The sequence below is a fragment of the Muscardinus avellanarius genome (genome assembly GCF_963383645.1).
Source record: "Muscardinus avellanarius genome assembly, chromosome: 3".
Taxonomy (NCBI): domain Eukaryota; kingdom Metazoa; phylum Chordata; class Mammalia; order Rodentia; family Gliridae; genus Muscardinus; species Muscardinus avellanarius.
Window position 1 is genome coordinate 78847960 of NC_137788.1, and position 20804 is coordinate 78868763.

Sequence of the window (20804 nt, forward strand, 5' to 3'; positions counted from 1 at the left end):
TATACATATATATCCTACTATATATATATATATACTATACACACACACACACACACACACACACACACCAGTAAAATATATATATATATATATAGAATATATATATTCTACCAGATCCATTACTGAAAGTTCAGATAGTAGTCTTTAACTTTTTGTGAAACTGTGTATTCTTCCTTCAGTTATGTAAATTTTTATTTTGTATTCTTGATGAATTGACTCTTTTATCAATATATGTCCTGCTTTGTTTCCTATAACAAATTTTATTTAAAGCAGACTCTGTCTATTAATAGTATATCCATCCTACTCTCTTTTGGTTACTGTTGTTATTGAATATCATTTGGTATCCTTCTACTTTAAGTCTATATGTATATTAGTATCAAATATGAGTCTCTTTTAGAGAACATGTAATTGGATCATTTTAACCTATTCTGCCACTCTCTACCTTTCAACTCAGTAGTTGTATCCATTTATATTTAAGGTAATTCCTGACAAGATGCAGTAGATTTTGATGATGTCTACTGTGTTTATGGCACAGTCCCCCCTCCCCCAAACACACGCACACACGCACAGATGCTTGTCCTCACTGCAACCACAAGCTTCAAGCATGGAGTTCCCAGATCACTTGCACTTTTGATCAACTGAATACAAATTCTGAGATACCTATTACTACTGCCTCAGTATATTTAGTTAATAAGCTTTATTTTGTAAAGTAGTTTTAGGTTTACAGAAAAACTGAACCAAAAGTCTACATAAGCACAGCTTCTCCCACTATCAACATCTTATATCTTGGTACATTTTTTATGATTGGTGAATCTACATTGGCAAATCATTATCACCCAAAGTCTAGTTTACATCAGCACTTACTCTTGGTTTTGTACATTTTATAGTTGTGACAAATGTATACATGAATCCATTATAATAGTATACAAAATAGTAGTTTTACTGCTATAAAAAGCCTGTGATCTGCCTATTCACACCTCCCTTCCCCCAATCTTCCAACCCCTAACAACTGCTCTTCTTACTATTAGAGTTTTGCTTTTCCAAAATGTCACAGAATTGGAATTCTACAGTATTAGTCTTTTCAAGTTCTTTTCACTTAGTAATATTTAAGTGTTCTCCTTTTGCATGCTTTGACAGCTCCCCTCTGTTTAATATTGAGTACTACTTTATCATCTGGATATATCACTTTATTCATTTACCTGCTGAAGGACATCTTAGTTGTTGCTAAGTTTGGGTAATGATAATTTAAGTTGCTATTTATAAACATCCATGTGCACGTTTATTTTTTTCTAGTGCTTACCCTAGTGATTACAACTTACATCCTAAAATTTTAACAATCTTGTTTGAATTGATAACAACTTACTTTCAATAGCCTACAAAAACTCTACTTCTATACAGCTGCCTCTCCCCCTTCATAGTATTGGTGCTGTCACGTTATGTCTTTATATACTATGTGCCCATTAACATTGATTATAATTTTTATGCAATTGTCTTTTAAATCATAAAGACAAAAGCTGTAAGCCAAAAATATAGTAATGTTTGCTTTTATATTTATGTAGTTAGCTTACCCCTGTTCTTTATTTTTCCTTTGTTTTCAGATTGCTGTCTAATGTCCTTTCATTTCAATCTAAGTGACTTCTTTAGCATTTCTTTGATCATGTCTCTTAGGAACTACATTAATTTTGTTTATCTGGGACTCCTTGATATTTTTTCTTTATTTTTAAGTGAAAGTTTTTCTAGGTACAGAATTCTTGGTTGATTTGGGTTTTTGATTGTTATCCTTTCAGCACTTGAGAAGAGTCATCCTACGCCCTCCTGATCTTTATTCTCTCTAAAGATAAATGAGATGTTAATACAATCAAAGGTTGCTTGAGAGGGGTGAATTACTTCACTCTTTACAGGATTCTCTCCTTGTCTTTGACTTTTCTTGGTTTGATTATAATGTGCCTTAGAGTGGTTCTCTTTTAGTTTTTCCTGCTTAGTGTCTTGGAACCTTTTGATATGCTGTTTCTTATCTTTCAGCAAATTCATGAAGTTTTTAGCCACTATTGTTTAAATAATATTCTTTTCACTTTTTTCCCCTTTAGGACTTCCATTATTCATATATATTCATAAACTATATGGTATTTTACATTTTACTTAGGCTCGGTGCATCTTTTTGTTCCTAAGACTGTATAGTTTCAGTTTTCCTCCAGGTTTATTGAATTTTTCTTCTGTCAGCTCACATCTGCTACTGACTCTTTTTTTTCTGTTTTTGTTATTGTACTTTTCAGCTCCAGGATATTTACTGGGTTCTATATAGAGATACTATTGATATTTTCTAATTTTTGAGACATCATTCCCCATGTTTTCTTTAGATCTTTGTCCATGATTTCTTTTAGATTTGAGCCTGTTTTTAGGCAGTTAATATAAAATCTTTACCTAATAAGTCCAATGTCTTGGCTTCCTTGAGGCAGTTTCAGATAGATAGATAGATAGATAGATTTTTTTTTTTTTTTTTTTTTTTTTTTTTTTTTTTTTTTGGTGGTACTGGGGTTCCTGGAAGCCCTTCTATCCCCAGGCTACACTCCCAGACCTATTTTTCCATTTTTATTTGGAAACAGAGTCTCCTAAGACAGTACGTGCAGCTGGCTTCGAACCTCCGTGATCCTTCTGTCTCCGTCTCCCAAGCGCGGGGATTACAAGCGTGCGCCACCACGCCCGGCTAATTTATATTTTTTTTTCTCTGAATGGCCATATTCCGTTTCCCCAGAATATCTAGTTGCTGCCATGTGTTGAATTGTTTGATTAGTAAGTTTTATAATCTCGTTTGTAAACGCTGTATTCTTTGTCATATGTGGTTCCTGGTGTGTCTCTTTCTTCAACTCTGTGGTCAGCTAATATTTTGACAGACTTTGTCTTTAATACCTGAAATGGTAGCTGGGCGTGGTGGCACACGCTTGTAATCCCAGCACTTGGGAAGCTGAGACAGGAGGATCACACAGGTTCAAAGCCCACCTCAGCTACTTAGTGAGGCTCTCAGCAACTTAGTGAGACCCTGTTTCCAAATAAAATATAAAATAGGTCTGGGAGTATAGCCAAGAGGTAGAAAGCCCCTGGGTTCCATCCCCAGTACCACACACACGCTAAATAAATAAATAAATGCCTGAAATGGGGGGGATCAATTACACTCCCCCCATTTTTTGCAACAGGGCTCTATGGTGTGAGAATATTGGTTATACTTTCAATTCTCACCCAGACAATTTACAGCTATGGTTAATTGTGCAAAGGTGGAGAATGAAACCAGGAATTTAGGGTCTACTCAGGCCTCTTCCTAAGATTTCATATACTTGCATTTAGCCTTCTAGTATCCTAGTAATATGAGAAAGCATTGCAAAGCTTTATTCCCCAAAGCATTTCACTTGCCAAGGTTTTTGGCTTGCCTGTTGTTTGCCCCAAATGAGATCTTTTGCCCTAGGCTGCAGAGGCAGATTCATTTGCTTTTGAATGTTTTTGACAAATACCCTCCACCTAGCTGATTCTCTGCCCTTAGGTTTTTTCTAGTTGGGTGCAATAAAGACAAGCTCTTGGTGTTGGTCCTTCAGGGACCCCTCAGACCGATTAAAGCAGGCAACTACAGATGCTTTGAGAATGAGGTCTCCTCTTATCTCCTCTGGCACAACAAGCCTAAACCAGGCATACACACTGCCATCTGTCTTCAAGACTGTCACTGAGTCGATGAGGGGAAGCAAAGACAAATAAAGATTCTACAAAGCTCTCACCATTTCCTTGTCTTTTTTCTTTTTGATTAAGCATGTGCTGGATTGAAGTAAACCTTTGGCTGTTTTTCAGAATTCTGATAAAATTGAATCTGACAGTTCTATTTTTCTACGGAGGTACCATCTTTGGGCTTTCCTACTGTCTGTCTTATCTTATATCATCGACAAATCCTTGCATGTTACACAGACTTTCTAGAATCATTAAATTGTGTTAGTATTAGCATCAACAAGGTCTTTACCTTAAAAATAATATCATTTAGTTTTTTTAGGGTTTTTTTTTTCTTTTTTTTCTTTTTTTTTTTTTTTTTTTTTGGTGGTACTGGGGTTCCTGGAAACCCTTCTACCTCCGGGCTACACTCCCAGACCGATTTTATATTTTTATTTGGAAACAGGGTCTCTTAAGCCAGCTCGATTCTCCTGTCTCTGCCTCCCAAGCACGGGGATTACAAGCGTGCACCACCACACCTGGCAGTCATTTAGTATTTTTAAATTACAAGTTTTTTTTTCCAATTGTGAAATTGTCTAAAATATTATCATCATCAAATTCTAATTAATTTGAGTATTCCTAATCAGTTTTGTACTGTGGCATTCTTTTACATTAAAGCTTAAAGGAAAATTTCATAATTAAATTTTGCTGTTGACACTAATTAGAATCATTCTGAGCCTGCCATTCATAAACTGAGTTTCTAAGTGTAAGGTACCAAGATGCCAAGATGAAGGGAGTGGAACTAGGAAGTAAAGTACCTATTCAAGCTGCTAGCTGAAAGTACACTTTGAACATTAGGAGGAGCTACAGTCTCCTTATTGGATGGCTATATATTTGCAAAACTGAATTTTTCTTGATTGTTATGATCTTAAAAGTGCCATATAAAAATTACTGTGGATAGGAAATCATGGTGGCAGTTTTCAAACTAATGCCAAACTTTAAAACATTTTTAGAGTGCTCATTTTTAAGTTATTCATGTTATTTTTTCAAGTACTTATTAATTTATTAGGATGTGAGTGATATCCTATGTCAATAAATTATTTATATAGAACTGTGTGTGTGTGTGTGTGTGTGTGTGTGCGCGCGCGCGCGCGTGTGCATGCGTGCATGTTAGGTACTAGGGATTGGACCCAGGGGCATTTTATCTGCACTACACTCCAGCTCTATTTTATTTTTTATTTTAAAACAGTCTCGTTAAATTGTAGAGAGCCTCATGAAGTTGCTGAGGCTGGCCTCTAACTCAACAATCTTCCTGTCTCAGTCTCCCAAGTACTTGAATAGGTGTGCACCACCAGGCCTGACTCAAACAGAACTTTAAATAGAGCTTTTATCCTAGGATCACACTGAAAAAAATTATTTAAAACATTAGGCACTGTTAACTGGGAAAGCTTGAGAACCTTTGGGTAAATAGTCCATAGTATGATACCTGTTAATCCTAGCCATATCTAATATAACTCTTACCATAAGTTAAAGTGTTTTTTGTTTTTTTTTTTTTTTAAGGTACTGGGGATGGGACCCAGGGGCATTCTACCTCTGAGCTATACTCCTAGCCCTATTTTTTATTCTTTATTTTGAAACAAGGTCTCACTGAGTTGCAAAGGACCTCACTAAGTAGCTGAAGCTGTCCACGAACTGTGATCCTCCTATCTCAACCTCCCAAATGCAGAGATTACAAGCATGCACCACCACGCCTGGCTTCATCTTATTTTATGTATTTTTAAAAAATTAAAAGTGGGATATAGACCTATAAAGAACAAAGACCTCATCATAAATGTACTTATAATTTTAGCCTCAGCAGAAGACATTTAGTACATTCAACAAATACTTGGTAAATAGTATTTGATAGCTACACAGTAAATGTGTTTATTGTGTAAATTTCACTGTCTTTTTGGCTTAGTAGTAAACACATTATTGACAGTCAAGAGCTTCTGAATGGTTCGTTGATTAAAATATTATCTCAAATTCTTGGAAATTAGCAACATTTTTCAAAAAATTTTTGACATTTTCAAGTAATACAACTGCATTGAGGTAGGTGAGGGAATGGGGATGGAACCCAGGAGCTTTCTACGTAGAGGCTACACTTTCAGACCTATTTTATATTTTATGTGGAAACAGTGTCTCACTAAGTAGCCGAGGCAGGCTTTGAACCTGAGTGGTATGCATGTCTCAGCCTCCCAAGTACTGGGATTACAAGCATGCACCACCATGCCTGACATAAAACTGCATTTTTAAAACTCAGCTGATATAGTTGGGTTGTTTGTTTTTTTTTAACCTTTTCTGTTTTAGTCTGTTCTTTCCTCCAGATCTTTAACTTCTTTTCATTTCTATCATCTATTCTTCATTTTATTAAACTTGACTCCTAAGTGATACAAATCATTGGCCGAGAACCAATTATTCTCAAAGGCATGTTACAATTTTTAAGACATTTTGGTTTAAATTTTTTAATTTCTTTATGCTTCTACTGGGCCGTAGACTGAATATGGATTAACTAGGAAAAGAAATAGTATTAACAAAGGATTAGACTTAATGGAAGATGAATATGAATAGAACATTTTCTGATCTGAATTTTTTACTGCATGATATTGTGGTTTATTTCATTTAATGCTGCTTTCTTTTGTGGTTACATGGTTGCTGTATGATTATATTATTGATAGGTGCAAATTTGTTGCTATTTTTATATGTTATAACTGATTTTCTTTTTTTGGCTATACATTTTGAGAAATTTCCTACTTTTGTAAGAGGAGATGTCTTAAGAATTAAAAAAAAATTTACTCAGTGTTACCAAAATGTAATACCGACTAGTAAGATAGGTATAATAGTGGGTTTTCCAGTTAAAAAAGCATTTATTTATTTTAATGTAATTCATAGCTGCTGCTTATAAATACAAACATTTCTTGAATTTGGTTCTTTTTAAAATTTTATATTGTAGGTTATAAAGTTAAAGAATGTAGTTTAAGCTATTTCTAATGTCGTATGCAGTTGCAATTATGTCACTTCATAAAAGAAACTTCTAGATGTTTAATAAAGATCTGAACTCCCTCCAGATTTGTTTTTTTCTAAATGAAAGCAGGTGGTGAGTATTGTCATATCCTGATATATTGAAATTACTAAAATATTTAATAAGCTACCAGGATTTGAAGTTGTAGCCAGATGTTTTCAGTTTCCCCAGGATAACTTTTACAGCTGAGCATTTGCAGTGGAAATGAGCAAAGTTTGCCAGTTTAACAATAGCAAAAAAGCAAATAAAATACAAATACAACAAGTTTTTCTTTTGAACTAAAGTTAAAATGATTATCCGTTATACTTAGTGTGTCTTATCACTTTATACTGAAGATTTCCACAGCCTAAAGAAACCTGAAAAAGACTGAAGTTTCAGCCTCTTTCCCAACTTTAAGAGCTTTATTGTGGGTGTGGTGGCACATGCTTGTAATCCCAGTACTTGGGAGGCTTGAGACAAGAGGATCACAGGTTCTCAGCCAGCCTCAGCTAAGACCCTGTTTCAAAATAAAGAATAAAAAGTAGGGCTGGGGGTGTAGCTTGAAGGTAGGATGCCTCTGGTTTCCATCCTCAATACCAAAAAAAGAGGAAAAAAGTTTATTGAAGCATAACTTACATTCCATAGAATTTATCTTTTGTGTGTGTGGGAAGGGGTAGTGGGGGTAGAAATCAGGGGCATTTTACCTATTTTCATTCTTAGAAACTGGGTCTAACTAAGTAGCAGAGGCTGGCTGCAAACCAGCCAGCGATCCTGCTGTATCAACCACCCAAGTACTGGGATTGCAAGCGTGTGCTACTATATTCAGCTGAATTTACCCATTTTTAAGTGTAGCTTTATGATTTTTTTTTTTTTTAGTAAATGTATATGATCATGCCACTATCATCCATAACACACTTAGAGCAGTTTTACTGAGGTATAATTGATATATAATAAACTACACGTTTAAAGTATATATATTTTTTGTTTTATGTGTATGAGAGAGAGAGAGAGATGGAGACGGAGGGAGGAAGAGAGAGAGAGATAGATGCTGGGGATGGAACCAGAGGCATTCTACAGCTGGGCTATAATTCAGCCCTGTTTTGTTTTGTTTTGTTTTGTTTGTTGTTGTTTCTAGTTTGAAAATAGGGTCTCACTAGATTGGTGAGAGTCTCACTATTTACTGTGGCTCTCCTTGAACCTGCCATGCTCCTGTGTCAGCCTCCCAAGTACTAGGATTACAGGCATGCACCACCACGTCCAGCTGAAATTAAATGTATAGTTTTATCTTTATCTCTATTCCTTTGGATACCATGTGGTATTTTTGTTGTTGTTGTTGTTGTTGTTATTGTTGTTGTTTTTACTGTTTTTTGTTCATCACTGCTTTTGAGAAATTGAGTTATACTGTGATTTAGTGTGGTTTACTTCTGTTTCTTTGGTTTTGTATTAATTGAACTTCTTGGGTTTATAATGTTCATAACTAAAGAAATATAGTTATTCATTTTTCTTATATCCCCTATTCTTTTTGCTCTTCATTGGGAATTTTGATTACACATACATGAAGCTACTTGAAGTTAAATTTGCAGTTAACATAGGTACTGTTCTTTTTTCTTCTCTTTTTTTAATGTTTTATTGGTACATTATATTCATACATCATATTGGGGTAAAAAAAACTTGGTGTACATACATGTACACATCACCAATTTAACCCCTACCCATTTCCCACCCCATTCCCTCCCCATCTCTCCTTCCCTTGCTTGGCTTCATGGTTGGCTTCGAAATGTTTAAGTACATTATGTGTTTTAGAGAATTTCCTTCTTCCCCCCTCCTATCCCCTCATTTAGGTTGTCTTGTTTGCTCCTCTATAGGATTTCCTTTTTCATCTAGAGTTCCTCCTATGACCCATTTCTCCTTAGCTTTCACATATCAGGGAAAGCATCTGATCTTATTTTTTGTGACTGACTGATTTCACTTAGCATAATGTCCACCAGTTCCATCCATTTCCCTGAAAATGGAGGAATTGAGTTTTTTTGTAATGGCTGAGTAAAATTTCATTGTGTACATATCCCAATGTTTTGTAATCCATTCATCTGTTGATGGATATCTTGGCTGGTTCCATAGTTTGCCTATGGTGAATTGTGCAGCTATGAACATAGATACACATGCATTAGTTTGGTAGTTTGCTTTCCTTTCTTTTGGGTAGATACCCAGAAGTAATATTGCTGGAACAAATGATAGACTTGTTCCCATTCTTCTGAGGATGCCCCATACTGTTTTCCAAAGTGGTTGCACTAATTTGCAATCCCACCAACAATGTTTTATTAGAGTTCCCACTTCTCCACATCCTTGCCAGCATTTGTTGTTTGTGTTTTGAATGATTGCCATTCTAGTTGGAGTTAGGTGAAATCTCAGGGTAATTTTGATTTGTATCCCTCTGATTGCCAATGACATTCATCATTTCTTCATGCATTTATTGGCCATTTGAATTTCTTCTTTTGTGAAGTGTCTATTTAGTTCGCTTGCCCATTTTGTTATTGGATGCTTTGTTTTCTTACTGTTGAGTTTCTTGAGTTCTCTGTATATTCTAGATATTAGTCCTCTATCAGAGGTGTAGGTGGCAAAAATCTTCTCCCATTCTGTTGGCACTTGGTTGAGGTTCTTGACAGTTTCCTTTGCTGAACAGAAGCCCTTTAGTTTCATGCAATCCCATGTATTGATTCACCTTTTAATTTGTTGTGCCTTTGGGGTCTTGTTGAGAAAGTGTTTATCTGTGCCTATGTGTTGCAGTGTTGGACCTATGCCCTCTTCAAGGAGATTCAAGGTCTCTGGTTTGATTTCCAAGTCTTTGATCCATCTTGAATTGACTCTTGTGCAGGGTGAGAAAGTGTGATTAATTCCCAATTTTCTGCATATGGTTAACCAGTTTTGCCAACACCATTTGTTGAAGAGGCTATCTTTTTTCCAGTGTATGCTTTTGGTCCCTTTATCAAAAATCAATTGCCTGAAAGTGTGTGGACTTGTTTCTGGGTCTTCTATTCTGCTCCATTGGTCTATGTATTTATCTGTTTTTGTGCCAGTACCATGCTGATTTTTTGTTTTTTGTTTTTGGTGGTACTGGGGTTCCTGAAAGCCCTTCTACCTCCGGGCTACACTCCCAGACCTATTTTATATTTTTGAAACAGGGTCTCTTACACCAGCGCGGCTGGCTTCGAATCTGCGCGATCCTCCTGTCTCCACCTCCCAAGAACAGGGATTACAAGCGTGCACCATCACGCCCGGCGTCCATGCTGTTATTATTACAATGGCTTTGTAATATAATTTAAAGTCAGATATTGTGATTCCTCCTACATGTTTTTTTGTTGCTGAGAACTACCTTGGCTATTCTGGGCTTTTTGTTATTCCAGATAAATTTAAGGACTGATTTTTCTATGTCTGTGAGGAATGATCTTGGTAGTTTAATGGGCACTGCATTAAATCTGTAGATCACTTTTAGGAGGATGGCCATTTTAATGATATTTATTCTGCCAATCCATAAACATGGAAGGTATTTCCATCTTCTAAGATCTTCTTCGATTTCTTTTTTCAGTGTTTTATAATTTTGTATGTAGAGATCTTTTACCTCTGTGGCTAAGTTTATTCCCAAGTATTTTATTTTTTTGTGTGAGATCCTGAGTGGAAGTGTTTTCTGAATTTCCCTTTCAGTGGATTTATGGTTGGTGTACAGGAAAGCTTCTGATTTTTTAAGATTGATTTTGTATCCAGGAACTTTAATGAATTTGTTGATCAGTTCTATAAGCCTTTTGGTTGAGTTTGTTGGGTTTTGTAAATATAGTATCATGTCATCTGCAAATAATGAAAGTTTGAGTTTTCTTTTCCTACTTGTACTCCTTTGATTTGATTTTCTTGCCTTATTTCTCTGGCTAGAGTCTCTAGTACTGTATTGAAGAGAAGTGGTGATAATGGACATCCTTGTCTCGTTCCTGTTTTTAGGGGAAATTCTTGAAGTTTTTCCCTATTTAATATGATGTTGGTGGTGGGTTCATTGTAGATTGCCTTTATGATGTTAAGATATGTTCCTTCTATTCCAATTCTCTGCAGTGTTTTTAATCATAAATGGATGTTGGATTTTATCAAATGCTTTTTCAGCATCTGTTGAAAGGTCATGTGATTTTTGTCTTTGATTCTGTTTATATGATGAATTACATGGATTGACTTTCGTATGTTGAGCCAGTCTTGCATCCCTGGGATGAACTCTACCTGGTCATGGTGTATGATTTTCTTTATGTGGATTTGAATGCGTGTTGCTAATGTTTTGTTTAATAGTTTTGCATCCAAGTTCATCAGAGATAGAGGCCTGTAGTTTTCTTTCCTTGAATTGTTTTTATTCGGTTTGGGTATTAGTGTGATGTTAGCTTCATAGAATGTGTTTGGGAGAGTCCCGGTTTTTTCTATTTCATGAAATAGTTTGTGGAGTATTGGGGTTAGCTCTTCTATAAAGGTTTTATAGAATTCACTTGGAAAGACATCTGGTCCTGGGCTTTTCTTTGATGGTAAGCTCTTTATTGCTGTTTCAATCTCTTTGATTGTTATTGGTTGGTTTAAGTGTTCTATATCTTCTTGGCTCCGATTAGAAAGGTTGTATTTATCTAGGAAGTTGTCAATTTCCTCCAGATTTTCCATTTTGTTGGAGTAGTTTTTCAAAGTAGTTTCTGAGCCGGGCGTGGTGCCGCACGCTTGTAATCCCTGTGCTTGGGAGGCTGAGACAGGAGGATACTACAGGTTCGAAGCCAGCCTCAGCTACTTACTCAGCAACTTAGTGAGACCATCCATGTTTCCAAATAAAATATAAAATAGGTCTGGGAGTATAGCCCGGAGGTAGAAAGCCTCTGGGTTCCACCTCCAGTACCACAAAGAAAAAAAAAAAAAGTAGTTTCTGATAATCCTCTGGATTTCTACACTGTCAGTAGTAATGTCTCCTTTTTCATCTCTTATCTTCATAATTTGAGTTGATTCCCTCTTTTTTTAGTTAGGTTTGCTAGTGGTTTATCTATCTTGTTAATTGTTTTCAAGAAACCAGCTTTTGATTTTGTTGATTTTCTGTATTGTTTTTTTATTCTCTATTTCGTTCATTTCTGCTCTAATTTTAATAATTTCCTGTCTTCTTCTGGCTTTGGGGTTAGATTCTTCCTGTTCTTCAAGGGCTTTGAGGTGTGTCATTCGGTTATTTATTTGAAGATTTTTTGTTTTTCTTATGTGAGCACTCAGTGCTATAAATTTTCCTCTTAATACTGCCTTCAAAGTGTCCCAGAGATTTTGATATGTTGTATCTTTATTTTCATTTGTTTCTAGAAATTTCTTGATTTCACCTCTTACATCTTCTCTGACCTATTCTTCATTCAGAATTGTGGTGTTCAGTCTCCACATGTTTATGTTGTTTCTCTGGGTCTTCTTATAGTTGATTTCTAGTTTAATTCCATTATGGTCTGAAATATGACACAGGGAAGTATGTAACATATTTTTAATTTGCTAGTGCTCATTTTGTGTCCTAGGATGTGATCTGTTTTGGAGAAGGTTCCGTGAGCAGCTGAGAAAACTGTAAACTCCACTGTAGTTGGGTGAAATATTCTGTATGTGTCTAACAGGTCCATTTGATTAATGGTGTTCTTTAGTTTTGAGGCATCTTTACAGCCCCTTTGTCTGGAAGATCATTCTAGTGTTGTGAGAGGTGTGTTGAAGTGTCCCAGTATTATTGTATTGGGATTTATGTGTGACTTCATGTCACAAAGAGTTTGATTTACAAAAGTAGCTGTACCTATGTTTTGGGCATAGATGTTGATTATTGTTATTTCCTCTTGCTGGATTATTCCTTTTACCAGTAAAATATGGCCTTTTTAAGGTCTTTCCTAATAAGTTTGGATTTGAAGTCTAACTTGTTTGATATCATAGTTGCTATTCCTACTTACCTTTGAGTTCTGTTAACATGGATTACCTTGCTCCAGCCCTTTACCTTAAGTTTGTTCCTATCTTTACTTGTAAGGTGTGTTTCTTGTAAGTAGCATATGGATAGATTCTGGTTTTTAATCCATTTTGCCACTTTATGTCTTTTTATTGGGGAATTGAGGCCATTTACATTCAGTGTGATTGTTGAGAGATAATTTTTAATTCCTAACATGTTAGATTTTATTTCTGTTTGAGATACTGTTAATTCTTCTCTTAGTTGTCTGCTGGATGGAAAATCTTGTTTCTTTGGTTCTGGCGTGTATTACCTATTTCTTCTTTGTAGTTAATCTCCTTGAGTATTTTCTCTAGTGTTGGTTTTGAAGACAAATTCCTTCAGTTTCTGTTTGTCATGGAAGCTTCTTATTTCCCCATCTAATTTAATAGATAGTTTTGCTGGGTAGAACATTTTTGGCTGGAAATTGTTTTCTTTCAGAGTTTGGAATATGTTGTTCCAAGCCCTTCTAGCTTTCATGTCTTGGTTTGGGAAGTCTGGAGTGATTCTGATTGGTTTGCCTCTGAATGTCACTTGGCCTTTTGTTTTGGTTGTCTTTAAGATTCTCTCCTGGGCTTCCACATTGGTCATTTTGACTATGTGGCGTTGGGAACCTCTTCTCTGATCCTGTCTAAAGGGAGTTCTATAAGTTTCCTGGACCTCTTGCTCTTACTTCCTTGAAGAGATTATTGATCCTTTTGCTTTTACCTTGTTTTCCCTTCTCTATTCCAATTATTCTTAGGTTAGCTCTTTTAAAATGGCCCCATATTTCTCCAATACCAAATTCCTGCTGGCGGATTTTTTTTTCTCTAAATTATAAACTATGCATTCGCTTTTGGAATGATCATCTTCTAGGAGCGAGATTCTATTATCCATGCGGTCTAATCGATTGTTTATACTTTGAATTGATGCCTTTACTTAAATGATTGCATCCTTTATTTCTTTTAAACCCTCTCTCTAAATTCTTTTAGAAGGTCCTGTATTATTTATACAGTTATATTTCTGATTTGATCTTCTGGAGATCTTGGAATGTCTGTGTTATCAGGTTCTGATCTTGTGGGGTTGTGGGCATTCATTGCTCCATTGTTATTCCTCTTTCCCATGATTTCAGAATTTGTGCCTTCTCTGGGTTCTGCCCTGGGTCACTATGACTTCACATAGGGTGCTCTGGATCTTGAGTCTGTGGTAATCTCAGTCACCATTACTCCTTTACTGGGTTGTTTCGCAAAGTCTCAGACCCAGGGAGTTAATCGAGGCTGTGCGAGACCATGGGGGTACCAGGCTGAGTGTTTTCCCACGGGGAGCTGCAACTAGGGGGTATCTCTGCCACCGCTCTCTTTCACTGGGTTGGACTGCAAAATTTCAGACCCAGGGAGATTATCAAAGCTGCACAAGTCCATGGGGGTGCAGTACTGGGATTTCTCCTTTAGGGTCCGTAATTTCACTTATGGTAATTGAGTGTGCTGATCTGGAGCTGTCGCAGGCACAGTGAACTCGCCGCCACCTCTGGCAATATGGCGCTGCTGTCACACACTCCACAAGTATGAGGCTGGTGTATTTCTTTTCTGGTTTTGAGCTATGTTCTGAGTCCTTGGAGGGTGTGATAAGCTTGGCCACTGGAAGATTTAGACGTTCTTTGCGCTGAAAGAACTGCTGAATTACACCTGAATGTTCCACAGCTGCTCACTTCAGCTCCTTGTTTACTTTTCTTCTTTGGAGCCTGGTGGGTTGTTAAGTGCGCTGATCTGGAGCTGTCGCAGGCCCAGTGAACTCGCCGCCGCTGCTGGCAATATGGCGCTGCTGCCACTCTCTCGGCTGTGAGGCTGGCGTATTTCTTTTCTGATTTTGAGCTCCGTTCTGAGTCCCTTTCTTCTCTGGAGCTTGGTGCTGTGAGGCAAGATGATGCTGGTGCGGCTCTGCCGCCGCAATCCGGGCTGGTTTATTTTCTGGTTCTGGTTGTTCTAGTCTTCTTTATCTTTGTCCCTTGTACTTAATGTTTTTATTTCTGTGCTGATGGTGTTTTCTGGCTATGAAAAGCACTGATTTTGTGGCAATAGAGATTTATTGTTAGTGGAACTCGTAAACACTGCTTTTCTCAGTGGCCATCTTCCCGGAAGTCCCCCTTTCTTCTCTTTTTAATCTTTTGTATTCTATGTCTTAATTTCCACTAACTTTTCCTCTTACAGTGTTTAATAAGTCCCCAATTCTATTTAGTATATTTTTAAAGAAAACTCAGATATCATCCTGTTCTTTTCCAGAATTTTGGTTTGAGTTTTTTGGATTTCTTTCATATTTTATTAAACTTTTGAACAGATTCATTACAATAATTGTGGTTTTTTAATATTTTTATAGGTTCATTGTAGTCATACATCTCAATGGATTACAAAATGGTACAGGCATACATGCACACATAACTCTTTTAGCCCTTCCCATAGTCCCACCCCATTCTTCCCTCCTCCCTCCTCATGTTTGGCTTAGTGATTGACTTTGATATGTTTGTGAATGCACATCATCGACATTATGGAATCTACCCCCCACTCCAATTAGATTGCCTTATTTGCTCATGTATAGTCTTTTTTTCTTTGTCTAGAGTTCCTCCTATGACCCATTTTTTCCTAGCTTTCACATATTAGGGAATGCATCCAATTTCTTACTTTTTGCCAGTGTCTAATCTCACTTAGCATAATGTTATCCACTTCCATTCATTTCTCTGTAGATAATGTAATTTTGTTCTTTTTTATGGCTGAATATAATTCCATTGTGTACATATTCCATTGTTTTGTTATCTGATCATCTGTTGATGGACATCTTGACTGTTTTCATAGCTTGGCAATTATGAATTGTGCAGCTATGAACATAGATACAATAATTGTTTTAATGCCTTTTGTCTGCAAATTCCAACATCTATGTCGGTTTGCTCAGTATATAATTTGCAATATAGCAGTAGAAAACAAATACCTGATTATTTTTGGTCCAATAATAGACATTTTGAATTTTTTTTGAATGCTGGATATTTTTATGCCTATTAATATTCTCATACTTTGAATAGGATAGAGTTACTTGTAATTTGATCTTTAATGTACTGCTTTTAACTTTGTTATGTGTAACAAGAGTATCATTTAGGGTTATTCTTTACTGCTACAACAAGTTTCTTCTGGATACTCCTTCCACTACCCAAGAATTGAGATTTTTTTCATCCTGTTTGGTGAGAACATATACTCTTATCTACCTTTGTACACTGAATATTGCTCTTTCTAATCTTTTCAGGTGGTCCCTCCGCTTCAAGTATTTTCTTCCTAAGCAGGTGCCAACTTGGAATATGTTATAGGGAAACCTTCTGGAGGTCTCAAGCGTTCTTTGTCTGGACAGTGCTTTACTTAACTCTGCCTGTGAACTCTAGCTACCTTACTGTCCTGGTATTCTTACTTTTGTCTCTGCAACTTAGCTCCCCCTGAGTCCCAGGTTCCTACATTGTATCTTGGAAACTAAAGACATACTACTAAGCAGGAACAATTGTCAGGCCCATCTCATTTGATTTCCATTTCTCAGAGATCATTGGTCTTCATTGCCTCTTGTCTAGTGTCTTTACATCTTTTCTTCATCTATTTTTGTCTCGTTTTTTAGTTTTTTGAGTGATGGGGGGGTTGTTACTACTTCTTGGTTAGAAATGTCTCTTAGTAACTTTTCAATAATTAAAAACTTTAAATAAAATTAAGTTTTAATTTTTTAAATTTAGTTGTACAATTTTTCTAAGAAATATTTCTTCTAATTTTATGCTATGTGCATTTTCTAAAGTTTTAATACTGAAGCAACAGTTTTTAATTCTGCTATAGTACAGTTAGCCGAAATGACAGCAAAGCTATCTCCAGATGGTCTAAGTCACAGTACTTCATTTTCCTTTTGAACACTTTGAGTATTTATTCACCTAAAAAAATTAGTTATTTTATGTTTAATTACCCATAATTATATAACAAAACCTGTCAAAATGGAATGATAATATGGTAATTTTACATCTCAAATAGACCAGGAACTGTTTATTTATGCAAAAAATACTTGCAAAGTTCTTTTCTACATTAACTACATAACTATTAAACAGCTGTTATACACATAGTCAATTTATAATTGCTGTTTGGTGTTTTAGTAGATGTATTCTTTAACTTTATGTGTCCCCTCTCACCTTTTCTATCCGCATAATTCTATAATTCTTCCATATAATTATATAAATGAGTATTCAGATACATAAGAACCTTATGAGACTTATTTTATGCCCTACAAACAGCTATGGGTTATGCTGTTCTTTTCTGTAAAATTTCTTCTCCTTGTTTTAGTGTAAGAAATTATACTAAATTATTTTAGTTAAGAGTTTTCATTGTTTTCTCTGAGTAAAACAGAAAAGTTGATAGCTACTTCATAATTCCTCTGAGGGAAGAGCTTTTGTTATTTTAGCTAATCCTTTTCTTTTTGTTTCCGAATATATAACAGACATAATTCTTTATATATAACAGTGCTGTATATTAAGAATTGATGTTTTTATTTGATATTTATTTATGCTAACAGGTACTTTGGAAGTTCGTCTTATGGGCTGCCAAGATATCCTGGAGAATGTCCCTGGACGGTCAAAAGCAACATCAATTGCACTGCCCGGTTGGAGTCCTAGTGAAACCAGATCATCTTTCATGAGCAGAACGAGTAAAAGTAAAAGCGGAAGTAGTCGAAATCTTCTAAAAACCGATGACTTGTCCAGTTCAGTAACCATACTTTTTAAAATCATATAACAAATTAAAGGAAGAAATCAGTGGGGACAGAGAAGAATGAAATGGAATGTGTCCAAATGGGACAAAAAACTTAAAAAACTTTAAAATTATAATTTATATAATTTAACTTTAGAATATTAAAAACTTTAATGACAGAAAGAAAAAGGTAACAAATTTTATTTTACTTAAGCCTGGTGTGGTGGCACACGCCTGTAATTTGGGAGGCTGAAACAGGAGTATAATAGGTACAAGACCAGCCTTAGCAACTTGTTGAGACTCTCAGCAGTCTAGTGAGACCCTCTTTTAAAACAAAAAATTTAAAAGGGTTCGAGGGTGTAGGCCAGAGGTGGAATGCCTCTCGGTTCAATCCACCGTACCACAAAAATTAAATAAAATACATAAGAATAAATAACAACGTTAATTCTTTTGAAAGAATGAAATACTGATCATCACTCTGTAAGCCAAGCTGAAGATATATAGCAACTATGAGACTTATTTTGTAGGATTGCATCTTGATTATTAATGACTTAGTGACACTTCCAAACTAGTATTGAAATTGTGGTAACTAACTGCTGTACTAGACATGTATACTGGACTAGTAACCTCAGTCATCAACTTTGATAGATGTAGAGAAACAGGACTGGGTAAAGTGTAGAAAGTTTAGGAAGTACTTTGGGGACATTCTAGAATATAATGATAAACTATACAAAAATGTAAAGGTGATCTTGTTTGTTCTTAACTGTGTTTAGACAAAGGCTTTTCAAAATTGTGAAAAGAAAGAATTATTTGAGAACCAGGCATGGTGGTGTATGCTTATAATCAAGTACAAATAAATGTGGATGAAGAAAATTTGGATGATTAATATTTATATACATATAGTATAGCAAACAACTACTGAGCACCTATTAGTCCTTTTAGTCAAGTTCTTTTGTATACAAACTAGATAGCAGTTACTATTTATCAAACACAAAGGATAATTTGGTAGCAACTAGTGGCAGGGTGTGTATGTATATATATCTCCATTTAAGACTCAAAAGCTTCAGTAGAGATTATTGAAAACTATTTTTAAAGAATCTTATGATTGTTGTTGCTATTGAATAAAGGTACTTGTGTTTTAAAGTCTTAAAGATTTTAAGCAAGTTTTATAAATTTTAATTACAGATGATGTATGTGCTGTTTTGAAGCTAGATAATACTGTGGTTGGTCAAACTAGCTGGAAACCCATTTCCAATCAGTCATGGGACCAGAAGTTTACACTGGAACTAGACAGGGTAAGATGGGAAATTTTTCACTTAACTTTTCATTACACTTATAATTTGTTTTTAATATAAGTTCTATTTTTGAAAATATTTTTAAAAGTTTTATTCCTAACAATGAAAGAACAACTTAGGTGCATTTTTTACATTTTTTTATCTGATAAGTTATATATAAATCTTCCTTAAGATACAGGTGAATACCAGATTGCTGTGGTAGTTTTCACTTGTGCATTAATTTGGAAACTAATAAAGTCAACAACTAGGTGAAATTCAGTATTAATGTATTTATTGCTCTAATAATGCACAGTCTAATCACAGAAGTGAGTCTTCTGACCCATCTTTTGTAAGTCAAAGCTGGATTTGAAATGAGCTCTTACATTTAGTCACTCAGCTCTACATATGTCTTGGTTCTTACAAGAATTATATAAATGTCTAGAATCCATTCTGTGGCTGTAGAACCCAATAGAAGCTAACTCGGTCTAGAGTTATTGTATGATTGTAGAACTCAGTAGAAACTAACTTGGTCTACAATCTTCAAATCTACAATGAAAACTTTGTTTTAATTCATGTCTACCCATTGGGTATGGTAGGAAAATATTAAAGCAGTTATGATAAATGAAAGCAAATTTAGAGTGCTTAATAATGATATAAGTTATGAAAATGGAAGCTACAGCTCTAGCCTCTACATTTAAAATATTTTTTTCAGCCAGGCATGATGGTGCACACTTGTAATTCCAGTACTTGGGAGGCTGTGATAGGAAGATCACAGGTTCTCGGCCCACCTTAGCAACTTGGTGAGACCCTGTTTTCAAAATAAAAGAATAAAATAGGACTGGAGGTATAGCTTCGAGGTAAAATGCCCCCAGGTTTCATCCCCAGTACCAAAAAAAAAAGAAAAAAAAAAAAAAAATCCAGTTTATCTTGTTCTTTCTTCAAAGAGGGAATCCTAGCTCAGACCTGTGTATTAGGTTTTCTTGGTTCCAAATTATATCTGCTCTTTTGTTATTTGTACCTAACAAAACAGCCTGTTTCTTCATCTTTTATGCTGTGTACGTCAGGGAGATTTGTGAGGATTAAATCCATGTAAAAATTGTAGAATAGAGATAAAAGAAACTTAATATTTGCTGTTTTTACTAAAGTAATATACCAACTAATTTCTATGTGTCTAAGTACCAGATAGCTCTTCAGATAACACTACTTTCAGTCTGGCTTTTATTCTCAAGCTTAAGCTCTTTTTTTTTTTTTTTTTTTTTTATTAAACTGTGTATTTAGTTCTTTTTCTGTCTGTCCTAGTTAAACAAGATTTTAAAAATATCCTGAGATATTAAAGTTTGTTTTATTGGGGCACTATAGTCTCACATCATAATGTGGATCATGTTTACAGTGGCATATATTCACACAGAAATACCAGAAGAAAAACTAAAGCACATAATGGTGGCTCACAACTAAATATCAACCATTATATTACACAGGCCTTAATTCTAATTTGTCTACTAAAAGGTAAACAAAATAAAAAGAAATCTAAAAAAATACAAACATTCATATATTATTATAGTATAAATCTAAAGAAAGAAAACACTTTTTTATAGTATTATGTGCAAATTATCTTGCTTTGAACTTGGAAGTAAATCTAAATTATTTTTACTTTTAAGTCTAATAATAGCATGATCTAGGAATACGGTTGCTTTACAAGCATGATGTATAAATGTCTCTTACGAATAGCTTTTGAAGCCGGGCGTGGTGGCACACACTTGTAATCCCTGTGCTTGGGAGGGTGAGACAGGAGGATCGCAGAGGTTCAAAGCCAGCCTCAGCTACTTAGGCACTCAGGAACTTAGTGAGACCCTATTTCCAAATAAAAAATAAAATAGGTCTGGGAGTATAGCCCGGAGATAGAAAGGCTCTGGGTTCCACCCCCAGTGCCACCCAAAAAAAAAAAAAAGAATAGCTTTTAAAATAATGTATATAAGTCACTTAGCAGAGAACTTGAGAATCCCTGCTTTTAAAAATATGTTATTTTTTGCTTGTCCTAATGAAAATGTTCTGTCAATTTGCACTGATTTCTTTTAGTTTATAATAAAATA

The 20804-nt window shown here is 35.4% G+C and overlaps 1 protein-coding gene across 3 annotated transcripts in view; it reads left to right on the plus strand.

Annotated features, from left to right (window-relative positions):
* The window catches only part of PKN2 (protein kinase N2), a gene marked incomplete at both ends in the record, with an annotated part of 134049 nt that overhangs the window by 70708 nt on the left and 42537 nt on the right, over nt 1-20804 (plus strand). For 2 of the 3 annotated variants that reach the window (XM_080690755.1, XM_080690757.1), the window contains 2 exons: nt 17268-17453; nt 18626-18735. In XM_080690755.1, coding sequence (XP_080546881.1) covers nt 17268-17453; nt 18626-18735 — 296 coding nt within the window. The remainder of the gene's footprint in view (nt 1-17267; nt 17454-18625; nt 18736-20804) is intronic. The other variant, XM_080690756.1, reaches the window with a different exon arrangement.